We start from the raw sequence: 18,364 nt of genomic DNA, 5'->3' as shown, positions 1-18,364 counted from the left end.
TCTATGGGGGAAGGGGTCGACAAAAGGAGTGTCATAAGACAATAAAGAGTAAGGCTAATCAATCCTCGTGGGTCTTTTTTTTTGATGAGACAGTCGGTAACTAATAAGCCCGGAAGGTCACAAGTGAAACCATCGATAGACCTCCCCTCCATGCTTAATGACAATACGAAGATTATGGATAATTTTTTATTACAAATTCAGTTGAAATAAAACAAAAAAGATACTAAAAAAATAAATTTTTTGGGCCCTACGAGAAATTGATTAATTGAAGTTAAAATTGATATAGGTATAAAATTATGTAATTATAATTAGATTTATGATAGTTTAGATTGTAAATATTTGATTAGATTTGAAAATGAATAGAATAAAAATTCACCAAAATGACCAGTTTATTAGCCGGCAATCGGGCACGGTCGGTGTCGGCGCGCCCTAAAATTTTGAGTTTGTCCGCGGCTTCGCAGCGTTCTCGCCTACGGTGAACATATGGCTCAGTTCTGGCGACCGGGCTCGGAGCGACCCCGAGCGACGCTAGTTGACGATGAAGAGGGCGGCGTCCTTTTCGTCTCCGCGCCTCCTCCCTCCTCATCCTCCGGGTAATCTCCCTTCTTCCGTCTCTCCCCCTCACTTTTGGTTGATTCTTTGCCACGCCCGGTAGACGGATTCTTATGCTTTCCATGTAAACCCTAATGTTCTGGGTATTGTTGGATCGAATAGGTTCGGACACTCGAGCTTGGAGAGGCAGCGGCAGAGGCTGCCGGTGTTCAAGTACCGGGATGCCATCCTTTACCTGGTGGAGAATCACGCTACTACGATTATCGTTGGTGAGACCGGCAGCGGGAAGACCACCCAGATACCCCAGGTTGACTTTTGCATTCAATGTCATGGCCTTCTGAAGAACTGGAATTATTGGAAGTTTTTAGGATAATTTGTTGGAGCTGAATTATTTGGTCTTAGTCATTTTGACGCTTCTGCTGAACCTGTATGGACCCATTTCTTGGTTATGTGCCATGCTATTTAAAGAATTGGATGTATTAGCTCTTGGTGTCGGTGGCCAATGCCGAGGTGGAAGGTCAGAGTGACTCGGTTCACGATTCGAGTCTTGATACACATGAAAATCTTTCTCGAGTTGGTCGACAATGCTTGATGATGAGGATTCCAGATGTCCATTCTCCTGCAACAAGACCTATGTTGAGTGCTCCTCTCGACCATGTCTCTCCGATGCCAAGTTAGAAAATAGCGAGATGGATATATGTGCATTATAGAGAGAGTCTAGTCTGGTGCAATGCATTGACAAGCACCTTTTATATTCGGGGCGTGCAATATTTTTCATTTTGATTCTAGTTGGTGTGGCAGATTTGCTTTGTTGCATTTTGTCCTGGCCTCTTTAGCTGGCAGCTACATGTTAAATCCTAGCCGTGGGTGAATATTTCCCCTTCCAGGATAATTTTCCAATTTGGAAAAAGTTCTGCAAAATATTTATATTCACACATACATTAGTCCATGTGAGCTGGGAAACTTGCATTTTACCTGCAAGTCCCGGGGCCTTCTCACCCTGGTTAGTATATGGTCTATCTAATCTTTTCCTCATCAATGATCATGACTTGGCTTGATGAGAGTGTTGACCAATGACTTGAAGGTCTAAAAACATGTGATCCATAACGTTTGCGTAAGTTTATGGACCTGATGGTACCAGGTCCATCTAGTCCTGTATACTATTTCATCCTTCTTGTTCTCCCACTCATAGTCTAGGTGTCCTCGTCAACGCTTAGCCATGTGATTCCAAATGTTTGTGCTTAAGTTTATGATATTAGGTCCATCTAGTCCTATATACTATTGCTTTCATCCTTCTTGTTTGTCCACTCAAAAGTTTGGCGTCCTTGTCAACGCATAGTCTGGAATCATGCTTAGCAGACATTGTGATATTACTATACTTGCTCTGATGTGAGTTCCCATGAATATCTTGAAGGTCTCAAATCATGTGATCCCAAAATATGTCAGTCCAAGTTGATGATAGTAGGCTCATCTAACTTATATAAAATCATATTCATTCTCTTACAGTTTGAGTGGGACTATTTAAGGTGTCACGTCAACTCTTTTGACAAGATTTAGTTATTCCTCAACAGAAGCTTGAGAGAGCAGTTGAGCATGATATCTTCATCCTAACAAATTCTTGAATTATATTTCTTCTTCATTATCCTAACTAGTCTTATCCATCCATATTACAAGAGAAATTCTATTGCAAGATCATCTAGCTTTTAGCACTTGATGGAAGTAAACACTGTTACCATCTTCTAATTGAAGCCATTTCATTGTTGCCTTCTGTTGTGTGTGTATACATGGAACATCTGTAGTAATCTTGATCATGTGTAAATTTATTATTATTTTCATATTAATATTATCAATATGTTCATGTTAATATATCATTGATCATATAACCACTTCTGCTTACTTCCATGTCATTTGAACAGCTTAGGACTTTTGTATTTATTAGTAGTTTAGATACAACAACAACATTGTCCAAACTATTTGGGGTCGGCTATATGGATCTTTTTCTGCCATTGAAATCTATATATAATTTATCAATAGTTTAGATAACATCTCTAATATTTTTATAGTATACTGTTAGTTGAATGATCTGTTTTCTTTGCAAGTATCTTAAAGAGGCAGGTTGGGCTGAAGGTGGTCGTGTTGTAGCTTGCACACAACCTAGGCGATTGGCTGTTCAGGTGATTACTGTTGCATAGTTTTGATCTATTACTGTGTGTATTATGCTTCCAATTCTACCAACCAGTAATTATTTTCTTCTCTTTCAAATTGTCTAACTAGTTTAGTTATAGTTTTTGTGCCTAAAAAGAATTTTTTGCTGATAAATGTGCATTGGCTTGGTCTATGCTAACACTACCATTAGGGTTTGTGCAAATGGGCTTGCTCAATTGGTAATTTGAACAAAATATGTCCATTTGGCTCAGTTTGGTTCACAGTTTACTATATATCAATGTTGGGATGTTAAAAGACCACTGAGCATTATGAAATAATATGTTATAGATGAACAAATATATAAATAAAATATTCTTATTGTGTATACTATCGTCTGGTAATGTTTAATTTATGTAAAATAATGATATACTTTGTGCTAGTGATGTTGTGATGCAAACTAAAACTACGACTTCAGATAACACATTGTCTTTAAAATAAATCATTTCTGGAAGCTGAACAAAACATTGTTGGTCACGTGTAAGTACGGTTAGTTAAGGCAATATCTAGTCATGTTGGCTGTTCTACCAAGTGGTTTACAATTTGTGTAGGATTTTATATTTGCTGGCCATCTCGTAGCTTCATTTATTCACCGTTTTATCCCCTTTTGTTTCCTCTGTCCCCTCTATTGCTCTTGTTCTTTTGCAGTTTGCACTGCTGCTACATTTCTTCTCCCTTTCCTCCTTTGTTTATTTGTTCTTATCTAAGATTTGCTTGTTTTCAGCTGTGTCTGCTGGAAGCTGGCCACTTATGTGGCCATCATACTCTTATATCTACGCTACCCCAGCTGCTGAAGACAACTTCCACTTTTTAGAACATTTATTTACATTTGCAAAATAAGACATCTGGGCACTCAAGCAACAAAAGAAATCATCAGATTTAGTTCGACTCATTGATCTTCAGATTCTTTGCCAGTAGAAACATAATTAATGCTTCATTCTTGACATGTTAAAAGGTAGGTAAAAAATGTAATCACTTGGAATTTGCTTACCCTTTGGTGGTTCATTAACAATGTAATTATACTTTTTTTTTTGTATTGCACTCATATAGTCAGTCGCATCACGGGTAGCTGAGGAGATGGGTGTCAAAATTGGAGAAGAAGTTGGTTATACTATACGATTTGAAGATCAGACAAATCCGGTAATAACTTTCATGATTGTTGACATTTCTGTCTGAAGTGTCGGGATGTGAAGCATCTTTCTATCTTGAACATTGGATATCACCTAATAAGTTTTGGTTATGGATCTGCGTATTTGGTGTAGAGTGTAACTGTGATAAAATTTCTCACTGATGGGGTGCTGATCAGAGAAATGATGGATGATCCTCTTTTAACCAAGTATAGGTACTGCTCATGATTTATATGTGGTTGCTTTCTTACATCTTCATATATGTTTATGAAGATAAAATTATTCTTATCGAGTAATTCATGTGATTTCTACTCCAACATGAATTGTTTGCATTTATGTTTTACTTTCTCCCTCTTTTTCTTTTTTGATTTTCATTTGATAGCGATAGAGTGTCTTACAATAGTATCCTTGAATGACTCTTTTATCTGTTTGTCTTGCCTTGCCTAGTGTCATAATGGTGGACGAGGCTCATGAAAGATCCATGTCAACGGACATGTTATTAGGCCTCTTGAAGAAGGTGAACTTTTTAATGAACCTATCTAGCTTTTATCTCATTAAAAGTGCTACTCTCTCTTTTATATTTTTAAGCTAATGTTGTGTATTAATATTCCAGATCCAACGCCGGAGGCCTGAGTTGCGTATAATCATATCATCTGCAACAATTGAGGCAAAGTCCATGTCAACTTTTTTCAAAGCTAGGTCATGTCCTTAATTAGTTTAGTTTATCATTTTTGACTTATGCTTTATATAATCATCTTGCTTTATTCAGTCCCAATGAACCTTTTTCTGGACTCCTTTGAAAGTGAACTATAATTATTTTATTTTGCCAAATCCAAGCATTATTTGGTATTACCTTGTTCTCTCTCCTCTTTCCTTACCTCCATCCTGAAATTCTCTTCTGGGGCATCTCCTTGTCTTCTCCATGATTTTTTCCTTATAAATTTAATTTCAGCTACTACGCGTGGTTGATTATCTTTGGTACCATGTTTTACAAATAGTACATAATCAACCTTTATAATTATATTTATATATTTTAGAGCATCTTTATTTGCTACAACTTTTTGATTGTCATTTATTGCATTCAGAAAGAAGGATTTACGACATGCAGCTGAAGACTCTGTGCCAAGTCATCTGCCTGCCGTCCTTTCTGTTGAAGTATGCTCTGATAATGTTTATGTGTTTCAATATTTTGTCTCGATGTACTTATTGCTTACTGTTAGAACTGTTACAGAGTGATCTTTATATTGTAAATGAACTGTACCATTAGCTGACTAACTTTAGTGTGTTAGGGTAAAGGTTATACTGTGGAAATTCATTATGTTGAAGAGCCAGTGCCTGATTATTTGCAAGCTGCTGTTGGTACTGTTCTATCAATCAATGATAAGGTAGATTTCTGCTTGGCTAAAGTAATGGTGGTTTACTTGAAAAATCATTTTGCTGGTTCGTGATGTTCTTAATCTGTCATTTGCAAAATCTAAGTTAAAATTGCAGTGCACACCATTCCTGCAACTTAGTTAAAAGCATTTGCATTCCCTAAGTTGATATGGTACTTGCTGCATGCCACCCTGACACGGACTTAGCTGGTTTTGCCTAAGTCGTGCGGCACCCTTGCGCGTCCGTCCGCAAAGGTCAGCCTCCCCGAAGCCTCCCATTGTCCCTTAGGACCAACAAAAGAGAGAACGGGTTAAAGAGAACGCCTCAAACGGGATCCACAAGCAAACATGTCCGAAAAACACTTCATAGACAAAGCAAATTACAAACAGACTTTACAAGCTCTGAACAGTGGCACAACAAAGGGTAAAATGGTCCATTACAGACCGAAAAGCTCTCGAGCGTGTCCACATGACACAACCTTTATTTACAAGCCTAAAGAGGCCACCAACCCAACTAAAATGAGACTATTAAGCCTTCGGCCACCCCTCTACATTCTGTACAAGGCAAGAACATACCGAACGACACGGACATACATAAGCATTACATCAAACACCTTGTTTAGAAGTTTGTCCGTGACATTCTCCCCCACTTATCCCTTCGACGTCCTCGTCGAAGCCTTTGTGAACACTGCAACTCTTCGCCTTTGCTGAGTCTTCAATCTTTTGCTCCAGCTGCAATGCGCCTCCTGGCTCCCAGCTGCTCTCCGCTGCTGTTTCTGAGTAGTCGAACCTTTGATCCGCCATGCTGCTTCAACTCGCCAATGACTCTGACTCTGGTGTGGGGTTGGCTGAGTTGTGTTGATCCTCGTTGATTCCTGCGGATCCACCAAATGAAGGAAAAGACCATCCTTACTGCGCCAGTCTCTCAAAATTTCCACATGCTGCTTGAACTGGGTGGATGCTTGTTGGAGCTTTAACGAGCATCGTCTCGCAAACTTCTGAAGTTTTGGGTCCTTCCTCCACAAAATCTGCTCATTGACTCTTCTTTCAGTTAGTTGTCACATCAAAGTAGGTTCGCATCACTTCCGCTTTCGATTGGCATTTCGTTGGGAAATGAGGCGGACAATCTACTCTCAGTAGCACTGATCACCGTTGGTGAGGATTTGACAGCTATTGTCTTCCATTATCTTCGAAGGGTCTTTGAACTTGTGCAGAGCTCCTCTGCTGGATAGATAAGAGAATTGGGGTACTCGGTTTCGCCCATCCTCTTAAGAGTTGAGAAGGCAAAGGTTACTTGACTTCGCCCGCCTCCTCGAGGTTGTACTTCATGCATCGAGCTGGTTACTAGCCTTCGCCTGCTCTTTGCTCACACTTCTGAAGCACTTGAAGTGTTTGCACTCCTTGCGTTGAGTTAGCTACTGTGATTCACCTTCTCAATGCCATTGAACTTCTGGAATGCAGGAAGTTTTCACCCCAACTTGGAGTAATTCTCTGATAGATGAGGTCGCCTCTGGGATTGTACCGTCTTCTCCATCAACCCTGCCGCCTACTCCACTGAGTAGCAAAGGTACAGCACCGCGTACTGTAGCACTGATCACCGTTGGTGAGGATTTGACAGCTATTGTCTTCCATTATCTTCGAAGGGTCTTTGAACTTGTGCAGAGCTCCTCTGCTGGATAGATAAGAGAATTGGGGTACTCGGTTTCGCCCATCCTCTTAAGAGTTGAGAAGGCAAAGGTTACTTGACTTCGCCCGCCTCCTCGAGGTTGTACTTCATGCATCGAGCTGGTTACTAGCCTTCGCCTGCTCTTTGCTCACACTTCTGAAGCACTTGAAGTGTTTGCACTCCTTGCGTTGAGTTAGCTACTGTGATTCACCTTCTCAATGCCATTGAACTTCTGGAATGCAGGAAGTTTTCACCCCAACTTGGAGTAATTCTCTGATAGATGAGGTCGCCTCTGGGATTGTACCGTCTTCTCCATCAACCCTGCCGCCTACTCCACTGAGTAGCAAAGGTACAGCACCGCGTACTGCTTGCTTCGTTCCTTGGTCGTGCACTCTTGCATGACCCGAAGTCCTTCACTTACGGCTATCTTGATGAGAAACTTGTTGACACCGGTCTTACGAAGTTTCTTGGCCTCTGCCCTTCAGCCTTGTCTCGGTACTTGGAGATTGCCTCTGTATGCTCCACCTCCTCGGCCCCTTTCACGACCAAGCGCTCTCCCTCCGTGAGAGCAAGGGATCAATGACTTTAACGGAAGTCCCGCCTCTGCGGTACCATGGCGCTGCCATGCCCATGGCACTACTATCCGTCGCCTCGCATCTACATCCCTTTTCTTCACAATCAGTAGATATGCCTTCGTGACACTCCTCTGAGTCCACCTCCATTCTCACTGATTGCTTGATTTTGGGTAGCTAAGTCCCTCTGGACTTGTCGTCGCTTCCTCGCCCTTTTCGACCCCCCTGCTTCAACACCTCTGTGTTCTCCAAGCAGTCTGTTTTGTCGATGGAAAGACAGACTACAACTCCCATGCATGGCCTCTGCCATCACGTTGTAGAGTTTGCACCGATTCTGTTCTCCTTAGCTTCCTTGGTAGCAACGTTCGCTTACTCGGCCTTGTCCTCTGACTTGCCGGGCTCCCTTAAGCGAATATGAACTCTGGAGCAGTCCAACTCTCCAGCTGCTTCGATCATACCTCTGCATGATCAAGTCCCTCCCATGGAACTCACTGGTACTTGCATTCGAACTTTTCCCTTAGTGGAACACAGCCCCCATATGCTGATGACCAAGGTTTCCATCCGATGCAAAATTCGATGCACGCCCGGAAGACCCGCCTCTGCGGTACCATGGCCTTCAGTCCTTGAATCCATAGCCCTTCTTGCCGTCGTGTTGTTCACCGAAGTGGAGCTTCCAGTAGCTCCCGATCATACCTCCATATGATCTAGTCCCTCCCGGGACTCACTGTGTGTATCGCATTGCCACGAACTATTCCACCACGATCCGCTGCACCATGTCGCCTCCTGGTGACATCTCCATTGCATTCTGATCCTTGTAGAATAAACTCGAATTGTGAACCCTCCATGTGTGGCCTCTGCCAATACATCGCAGGGTCTCCTCCACCTTCGATTTTGTTCGCTCCTTTGGCAATCGACCTTCATCCACCCACTCCTGGGTCACACCTAGATGAAGCACCGCTCTAGGACAGTCCGTCGCCTATTAGCTCCCGAAGTCCCCCGACTTCACTGTAATTTGTGCACCATTGTCTGGATCTTGGGCTTCTGCCCCTACCAGCACAATCTCCGCTGCGCACCGCTTCCCTCATGGCAACTTGAATGACAACACTGTGGCATATTCTTCAAGAGTACCCGCCTCCGCGTCCTCTTGCCCCGTGCTAAGGCCTTCTGAACCCAACTTCACCTCCGCAAATTGAGTCGCCTTAGTTCCTCCATCAAATGCTCCTCCGAGATAAGGTGCATGTGCCCCGAAGCTCCCTTCGTCTTTGGCACCATGCAAGATGAGTCCGCTCCGTCAGAATGAAGGACCCATGGAACAACATGATTATACTCCTGCCTCTGTAAGAGTTCATGTCCTTGACCTCTGTCTAGGGAAAGCACTGTGCCTCTGCTCCATGTTCCAACTTCTATGCTGGCTCCCTTCAAGCGGCTTGAGTACTTCGCCAAGTTACACCCAAGTTGCTCCGCTCCTCGTGTTTGCATTGAGTCGATGGTGGCCCTTGCGTCCACCATTCCACGGGTCAGCCCTTCCTTGAGTCCGATCTCCATATCGACTCCAAGTGTGTCTCCATTTGAGTTGCTTTGGGTCGCTCCCCCACTTGATCTCGCAATGCATCCACCAATGCATTCTCTCAAGCGAGATCATGCGACGACTCCTCGCCGCTTGCTCGGTCCATTGAGCTTCGTGGAGTTGTTGTTTGTTGAGGTACTCCTCCTCGACTTGTGCAGTCCGTCGCACATGATTCTCCCTCTGGAGAGCCGGGACTTATCCCTCCTGGATAACTGTCCCATTGGAGCAACATCTCTCTTCGTTTCGGAGACCACCATCCCCTTGGACTACTCCGATCTGCTGAACAAACTGTGCATTGTTCTGCCTCCTGCAAATGCACTTGCTAGATTGCGCCTCCACGTCAATACAGCCACCACTGCACTCCTCAAGGCCTAGCAACATGCTGAACTCGTTGCACACTTCAGCCTCCTCCGGACGTATCCTTCGCATGCCGAAGAGAAAGTTTCAATGCTCCATGGCGCCGAGTCTCGACCGCCTTGGGATGGCCACGAACAATCCATCGTCCGCATACAAGCCCATGCATGAGTACCGAATTCTTCGAGTTAGCAATTCCCCTCACCTCTGTGAGCTTTGCACAACTCTTTCGGTCGCTGAGCAACTCATTCCACTTTGCATGGTCTCGTCCTTTTGCCAAGCGCCTCGCTTGCCTTGAGCACCATCAAGTAAAGTTGTCAACGTTGAGCCGAAGCTCAAACTCAGCCATCCCAACCTTTGTGCGCTCCACATTCTTCCAAGCTTGCCTGTTCTCGTGGTGCCTCTTGCGCGAAGGGTTGGCCATTCCTCTGAATGCCAATGTTAGATGCCCGCTCCTCTGAGCGACTCTTTTCCCTACATCTCCATGCCCGTTTTCCCTCAAACGGTCGCGCGTTGCTGACTGCCCTCAACGCAGCCCCGCTAGGTCCCCCACGTTTGCATGTCAAGTGTTTCTATGAGTGCTTGTCCCGCTCTGATACCATATGACACGGACTTAGCTGGTTTTGCCTAAGTCGTGCGGCACCCTTGCGCGTCCGTCCGCAAAGGTCAGCCTCCCCGAAGCCTCCCATTGTCCCCTAGGACCAACAAAAGAGAGAACGGGTTAAAGAGAACGCCTCAAACGGGATCCACAAGCAAACATGTCCGAAAAACACTTCATAGACAAAGCAAATTACAAACAGACTTTACAAGCTCTGAACAGTGGCACAACAAAGGGTAAAATGGTCCATTACAGACCGAAAAGCTCTCGAGCGTGTCCACATGACACAACCTTTATTTACAAGCCTAAAGAGGCCACCAACCCAACTAAAATGAGACTATTAAGCCTTCGGCCACCCCTCTACATTCTGTACAAGGCAAGAACATGCCGAACGACACGGACATACATAAACATTACATCAAACACCTTGTTTAGAAGTTTGTCCGTGACAACCCGTCGGTCACAGGCCCGTGCATTAGTCCAGTTTGTGCATAGGTTACTATAGGTACATCTTTTTCTTATGCTGTTGCTATTCTGGGAAAGGTGGCACATAATGACAGGGGTATTTGTTGCTGAATAATCTCTGCATGTTGATTAACAATATAAAATTCCATTGACATGCAAGTCTTGATAACTTAGAAGTTATTATTCGGAGCTGTTATGTCATTTATTATGGTTGGACTCCGGGCATTTGAATGTGGTGTTTGATTTTCATTTTAATATGGTGCAGGAGCCAGCTGGTGATATTCTGGTGTTCCTTACGGGTCAAGATGATATTGATGCTGCTGTAAAGTTATTGAGGGAGGATACTCAAGATGATCGAAGACGCACATCAGGTAGATTTGTGTCTTCTTTGAATCATATATTTACTTTCATTTTGTTTAAAAAAAAATGAAAAGGGTTCTGGCAAAAAGCATCTTGAAGGTAGTAAATGACAGTGTAGCCTTGCTACTAGGGTTGTTGGTTTTGCCATTATACTCTGGACTTTCACGTGTTGATCAGGTACATGTTGGATAACAATTACTTTGAGCTAGCTAGTCTATATCAATTAAGTAAATCCATCAGTATGGGAGTTGTTTGATCAGTTAGATGCATCCACATGAAAATTGTTGTCTTTAGGATCTGGTATTTGCTCCTACTCCCAAGGGAAAGAGGAAAGTTGTGATATCAACCAATATTGCAGAGACATCATTGACTTTAGAGGTATCAACTATTCTGTCTTTACTCAAAGCAATTTCAATGGCTTAATTTTGTCCCTTCCTGATTTATGCAGGGTGTTGTCTACGTTGTGGATAGTGGATTCTCAAAGCAGAGGTTTTACAATCCGGTATATTGTATAATTAGTCATGCATAATTTTGATGATGTTTTCCTTTGTTAAGACATGAAATATAATGTTACTAGTTCCATGAAGCATCATGGGAGAATATGAATCTATATGGGCAACAATAATTGACATAAAACAATAGTATAATGTACTTAGGCCACCCTCTTTAGTTGCCCACAATCTTTTATTTCTCTAAATTCTTTTAGTTTTTAGATTAAAGAATTATCTGTGTGTATGTCTTTTTGTAGGAATAATGGGATAGGTGGGAGAAATACAAGGAGGCAGGTCTATGTTTGGAGAGCTCATATTTGTATCCACTTCTAGCTACGTTTTTAATTTCGAATGATACTGCCTGTATCGGGCGGTACGTACTGGTCTGGCTGTAGATCAGTACGTGGACAACCCGCTACCGAGCGGTACTGTCGATTGGGGCTGTTTCTGCCCTGTTACCACGTGAAATCGATCAGTGACGGTCGATTTCAATCGTCGTTGCTCGCTACGAGACGGTATTAGCCGAGGGAGAAGGAAGAAGAGGGAGAACTTGGAGATCCGACGTTGCTCTTCCTCGACGATCTCGATCTGTCGCCGCCCTCCCTCGTTGGACGCCGCAGATGAGATGTCGTCTCCTCCTCGTCTGAGGCGATGAGGCCTTGGTGTCGTCGACGACTTCTACTCATCCGCGCGAGGAGAAGAAGCTTCGCGAGGTTTCTTCACCCCACGCGGGGAGAAGAAACGAGGCGATGTCGCCCTTTTTTAAAATTTTTTAAACTTTTTTTATTTTATATATATATATATATATATATATATATATATATATATATCGAGCGTTACGCCAAATCGTACCGCTCGATACTTCGGTACGATACGAAATTGCGAACCTTGACTTTTAATCAGAAATTATGGATTTATATAGGGAGATTAGGCATATATAAAATTATGTAGTTCCAAACATTCAATACATATATGGATATAAGTCAGATGTATACAACAACAACAAAGCTATAAGTCCTAACTATTTGGGGTTGGCTACATGGATCTTTTGTTGCCATTGAGATTTGTAAAAAGCTATATGTTTAATTAAGTTTAGAGTACTTAAATCTTTGTTTATAGTTTCTATTAGGGTCTTCTTAGATCTTCCTCTATCTCTTCTTGTACCATTAACATTAATCGTTTCACCTCTTCTAACTATTGTATCCATAGGTCTCCTAGGCACATATTCATACAATCTTAAACAATTCTCTCTCATCTTTTCCTCTGTCGAAGCGATATAGTTGTTCACGAATAAATATATTTTTCTTATCGTTCCTATTAACTCCACACGTTCATCTTAGTATTCTATGAAACAAATATATGGCTAATATAAATTTGGCCAAGTCTAAATTAACTATAGAGGTGAAAACTATATATATTGATATATAGCTAGCAAAAATTGTGACACTAGGTCAAAATTATCAGCCTTAGTTGTTATAATAGAAAACTTTAATTAAATTAACATCTGTCTATCTGTATATAAGAAAAAAAAGAAGAAAAAGTGTATGTATATAGAAAAATCATTAAATAACATTTGTCTTTATATAATTAAATTTAACACTTTGAGATACATATAGATTTCAGATTTTTGGGTACAAATAGAATAAATTCATATCTAAGGGCAAAAAGTTGGATATAGATATGGATATGTGACAAGTCAAACATTTAGGTAACCATATCTGACTCAATTTAAATACAAAATCAGATTTAGATAGATATTATCTTACCCCACTTCTAACCTTAGGTTCAAGCTAATATACAATTTGCTTTATTGGGAAGAACGTTTGGTTTTTTAGCTGTGGATTAGAAAAAAAGGTAGACAAAGGACAATTAATTATGGTAGAGCTAGGTTAAATGAAGTAGGTGTTTGTTATTTAAGAAAGGGAAGGATGGAAGGACAATTGAGATTATTTATGAGAACTCAAATAGCATTGGCTTATACGAGTCAATTAAGAAGGGGGGAGAAATACTTAAAAACTCAAAAGGAGGATGTGAGGGTCTTTAATTTTCTTCTGATGGTACGTGGTGATACTTATCTGACAACTTATTGTTCACTGGCTCATAATATTTGGCTTTGTAATCTTTATGTTGTGGTGATATAGTTGAAACTTGAAACAAAGATTTTTTACATCATTACTAGTACCCGTAATAGTATTTTACCAGATTAGTATTCACTGACTAGTATAGTCTGAGTCACAGTACTCCGTTCCAGGAAACACAGTTTTGGGTACTAGATTAGTATTAATCTTAGGTTGAACATGTATGTATTGTCCTATCACGTACTTAGCTGGTTTTATTTAAGTTGTGCAGCACCTTTGCTTATTTGTTTGCAAATGGTCGGCTTCCCTAAAACCTTTTATGGTCCCTTAAGGATATGCAAAATAGAAGACGTGTCAGATGAAGCGTTTAACTCGAGATCTCATTGGAGCAACTTTCCTCTTTGCATCCTTCCCCCTGAAAGTTTCGGAGACCACCATCCCCTTGGACTACTCCGCATTGTTGAACAAACTATGCATTGTTCCGTAATCGCTAACACACTTGCTAGAATGTGACTCTTTGCTAATATAGCCTCCGTTGTGCGCCTCAAGGCCTAGCAACATGCTAAATCTACTGCACACTTTAGCTTCTTATAGAGGTATCCTTCCCATGTTGAAGAGAAAGTTTTTATACTCCATACTGTCGAGTTTCAGTTGCCTTGGGATGGCTATAGACAATCCATCGTCTGCATACAAGCCCTTGCATGAGTACTGAATTCTTCGAGTTAGCAATTCCCCTCACCTCTGTGAGTTTTGCACAACTCTTTCAGTTATCGAGCAACTCATCCCTCCTTGCACGGTCTTTGCCAAGCGCCCCTACTTGCCTTGAACATCGTCAAATTTGGTTGCCAACGTTGAGTCGAGCCATAGCTCGAACTTAGCCATCCCAACCTTTGTGTGTTATACATTCTTCCCAGCTTGCTTATCCTCGTGGTGCCTCTTGCACGAAGGGTTAACCATTCTTTTGAATGTTAATCTCGAATTCTTGCTTCTTCGAGTGACTCCTTTCTTTACGTCTCTACGCTCGTGTCCCTTAAACGGTCACGCGTGCTGGTTGCCATCAATGCAGTCCCGTTAGGTCCCCTACGTTTGCTTGTCAAGTGTTTCTAAGTATATGCTTGTCCCGCTCTAATACCATATGTCACAGATTTAGCTAGTTTTACCTAAGTCGTGCGTTACTTTTGTGTGTCTGTCTGCAAAGGGTTAATCTCTTTAAAACCTCTTATGATCCCTTAAGGACTTGCAAAAGAGAAGACGAGTTAGAGGAAGTGTTTAGTTTGGGATCCCACAAGCAGACATTTCAGCAAACACTTGATATACAATACAAATTAGAAACATGGACTTTGCAAGCTCTGAACGGTTGCGTGACAAAGGGTCCAAGGTGGTCTGCCGTGGTCAAAAATCCCCACAAGTGCTCACATGACATTGTTGCGGAACAAGGCAGCGAACCAACCTTAGACAATACCCCAAAGGCCCATCTAGCCATGTGTCATCTGGGTAGCTCCAGGGTGTTGTATTGGCTGATACTCCACACTACTCTGTGGAGCTAAAAAACTCTCAAAATCGCTATTTGGATGACTTATTTTTGGGCAGTTTTGTCTCTGCGTGACGACTGCACACAATCTGTGCTTACAGGACTAAAACAACCATGAAAACCAATTAAAATGGGACTGTCAAGCCTACTGCAAGCCCTATATATGTTGTGCAAAGCATGAACAAAACCAAAAGATAGAGACATACAAACATTACATCGAACACATCGTGTACAGATTTGTCTGTGACAGGTCGGTCCTAGTGTGTCAACACATGGTATATTGGTATGTATCGATGATTCAAAGAGGATGAAGAAGAAGAGGAATAGATGGCTATAGAGGAAGATGGCTATGGAGGAAGAGGAGGAAGAGGAGGAAGAAGAAGGCTCAGGAAGGAAGAGGAGGAGGAAGAGAAAGAGGAGGAAGAGTAGAAGAGGAGGAAGCATACCTGCAGTCAACAACACGCAGTGGGTGACAGGGAGGTAGGTGGCAGCAATTATGCACTTCTTGCTTATGGAGAAGAGGGCTTGACTCGCATTTGTGAGGCCTAATTGAATGTTTAACTTTCAAGTTTTTTTTTAATGGGTTCGACCTGACTGCTCAAAACAAGGGTAGTCTGCGTATCGGTTCATGCCCAGACCGATATGTATCGCCCATTTCATACCGGTCTAAATGAAACATCATTCCATGCTTCATACTATTAGTTATTTAATACATTAAAACAACAGTATATCATTATAGTATAGGACTAGTATCATACTGTCAGTACCACCAGTATACTGCAATATTTGAATTTATATAACTTGGAGAGTGAGCCAACCAACAATTGTGGATATTTTGCTTTTTTGCTTATGCTATGTTTCTACTTCTATTTCCACCGCCATCATCTCATTAATTTTTTTGCTGATTACTGAAGATAAATTTTGAGCTATTGTGCAAAAAAATTAAATACTTGATTTTGTGGTCTTTGTTGATGGGACATTCCTATGGTTAGTCCATTGTTACATAAGTGATAGGTTTTGGTTTCACGCATCTTGTACGCTATTCAAAGTAATAGAATTTTTTTCCTTTTCTTTAAAAATACTTGATTTAGTGCTGTCTTTCCATTGTCTTTCAAAGGTTCATTTTATGACATAGGTTTCACTTATTTCGTCAATTCCAATTTAGCAGTAATTTCTTTAGAGAAGCAATATAACATATAGATGGCATATTTTATGTTTAATTATGAACTGTCATGTTGTGACAATTAGCTATTTTGTTGTGTATATTTTTGTTATAAGCTGTTGCTAACATGCTTGTTATTAGATTTCTGACATTGAGAGCTTGGTGGTGACACCAATATCTAAGGCTTCTGCAAGACAAAGGGCAGGGCGAGCTGGAAGAATACAACCAGGGAAGTGCTTTAGGTAATACCGAATGACCTCTTTTGGAGTTCCTATAATTTACTACTGAATTTCTGTCTGAGATGCAGTTAACATAATATAGTATAATGTGTTTGTTATCTTTTTTATTTTTAGTGTTTAATGTGTCATAGAGGTTAGTATGTCTGCAAGGTGAAAACTTGCACCTCTCTGTCTTTAAGGATGGGATGGTGTTGGGGATCTTTGCATAGAGCTTCTTTCATATGACTTGTTTATGTTACTCACCATGGTCTTTTATGTCTCCATTTATCCACCCTATAATTGCCAATAATCTGATATAAATAGTAGCCATTACATTGAGAGCCATTAATAAACTATCATGAAGTGATATAAAAAATTTTCTCCTATGGAATTGAGCTGCATCAGCATGGAAAATTGTTTGCTGCTTCAAGCTTAATTGTGCCATGTTACTTAGTATTGCACATGTAATTTCATTTGCAAATTTTTTTTCTGTATCGGACCTTTAGGAGCAAATGATTTTAAGTTCTATGCTTCTTGTGCATCTATTGATGGTGAATTTGCTTTGCTGTTGCAAAGAATGATCTTGTTCAAATTTGTCATATGTAAAAATAAATGGATGTTCTTTGCACATGATGCCGTAATGTAGTTGTAGTTGTGCCTACACTAAAGATAAAAATTTCTTATGAGTGCTTGTGCAACAGACATGATGATTAATCATCCCTCCCCCTTCCAGCAAGCCGAAAAGGAAAGAAAGTCGTACATCCTTTTGCGCTGGACTGCCGGTGGAGTGTGCATTCTTTTCACCTGTGGCTAGATTATCTTTTTCGTATCTTCTCTCCAGTTGTGCCTCTCTAGAAAGCAGTCTTAATTTCACAGCAGTGTAGTGGCTAGGGAAATACCTTTGGCATTCGAAGCCAAAAAAAGAGAAAAAGATGGGGTTAAATTTGTATGTGTAATACCTACCAAGCTATCTTCTGCTTTGATTGGTTGCTTTGTATTTTTGATACTAATCTCACACTATCGCCCTAAATATGTGGTGGCAGCCATCAAAACTCTAGCCTTTCACTGTTTGTTGACTTTGTTCTCATCATTTCACAGGTTATATACAGAAGAGTACTTTTTGAAGGAAATGCCCACAGAAGGAATTCCAGAAATGCAACGATCAAACCTTGTCTCGTGTGTGATACAAGTATGTAAGTCATTGGGATTTCTAATTCTTTTATTTCTTTTGGTTTTCCTTATTTATTTTGTATAATATTGCCTGTTAGCCCCTGTTATCTTTAGGGTTTTTGTATTAGTGCTACTTATTTTACTTGTCCATGCTTCTGTGGTATGATCGAGTACTCATGTCAACCATTTAGAGAAAGAATTTACACACCCTTGGACTATGTAACAGGAGTCTTTTTTAATGTTATTCTTTTATTGTCATTCTATATTTGTGTATGGTCTTTATTTTGTAAATACAAAGTTGCAGGAAAGAGCTGGTATCTCTTATAATAATAGAAAGGTTGCATAACTCATTAAAGACTGTATTATCGCCCATGGTTCTGTGATTTAGCCAATCTTTCATGGCTTGGGAGATTGGTTTGCTTATTCATAAAGAAACAAATAAAAACAGAAAAAAGGATGACTCTGAATTCTATTCGATGATGAATTAAATGAAAAAGAAAAGAGTTTGTTCGACTACCCCCCAGCAAGATCTACATTTTAAATTGCATACATGTGATCTATAATTAGGATGCAAATGATCATCAATTTACCATAAGACCTTCGTTTTAATGGAATTGTAACGCAAATATAAATAACAAATATAAAATACACATATGCCAAATTGTAATCTATGTCAGTAAAATTAATTTGAATCATATAAATTTAGAACTACATAAGTCTTAAAATATAAAAGACGTCTATCCGAAACCTTGAAATAAAAACGTAATTGTAGAGAAATTTTGTACTATTAAAGGTTTAATCATCATTATATGAACATTTTGGATTATTGCTAATATTTATGGTTAAATATAATCAGGAATATGTATTGTGGTTTGGGG

The 18,364-nt window shown here is 40.8% G+C and overlaps 1 protein-coding gene across 5 annotated transcripts in view; it reads left to right on the top strand.

Annotated features, from left to right (window-relative positions):
* Window positions 1-406: 406 nt before the first annotated feature.
* LOC135627982 (probable pre-mRNA-splicing factor ATP-dependent RNA helicase DEAH9) overlaps window positions 407-18,364 on the top strand; it is a 35,647-nt gene continuing 17,689 nt past the window's right edge. For 2 of the 5 annotated variants that reach the window (XM_065134468.1, XM_065134466.1), the window contains exons 1-15: window positions 407-593; window positions 715-859; window positions 2,652-2,726; window positions 3,805-3,894; window positions 4,017-4,096; window positions 4,329-4,398; window positions 4,495-4,580; window positions 4,967-5,036; window positions 5,171-5,266; window positions 10,742-10,847; window positions 10,967-11,013; window positions 11,131-11,214; window positions 11,285-11,338; window positions 16,240-16,340; window positions 17,415-17,505. In XM_065134468.1, coding sequence (XP_064990540.1) covers window positions 484-593; window positions 715-859; window positions 2,652-2,726; window positions 3,805-3,894; window positions 4,017-4,096; window positions 4,329-4,398; window positions 4,495-4,580; window positions 4,967-5,036; window positions 5,171-5,266; window positions 10,742-10,847; window positions 10,967-11,013; window positions 11,131-11,214; window positions 11,285-11,338; window positions 16,240-16,340; window positions 17,415-17,505 — 1,305 coding nt within the window. In that variant the 5' untranslated portion in view covers window positions 407-483. Of the gene's footprint in view, window positions 594-714; window positions 860-2,651; window positions 2,727-3,478; window positions 3,710-3,804; window positions 3,895-4,016; window positions 4,097-4,328; window positions 4,399-4,494; window positions 4,581-4,966; window positions 5,037-5,170; window positions 5,267-10,741; window positions 10,848-10,966; window positions 11,014-11,130; window positions 11,215-11,284; window positions 11,339-16,239; window positions 16,341-17,414; window positions 17,506-18,364 lie in introns of those variants that run through there. The other 3 variants (XM_065134470.1, XM_065134467.1, XM_065134469.1) reach the window with 3 other exon arrangements.

The sequence above is a fragment of the Musa acuminata genome, chromosome BXJ2-11 (genome assembly GCF_036884655.1).
Source record: "Musa acuminata AAA Group cultivar baxijiao chromosome BXJ2-11, Cavendish_Baxijiao_AAA, whole genome shotgun sequence".
Taxonomy (NCBI): Eukaryota; Viridiplantae; Streptophyta; class Magnoliopsida; order Zingiberales; family Musaceae; genus Musa; species Musa acuminata.
Note: the sequence above shows the minus strand (reverse complement) of the source record. Positions and strands in the feature narration are given on the sequence as shown.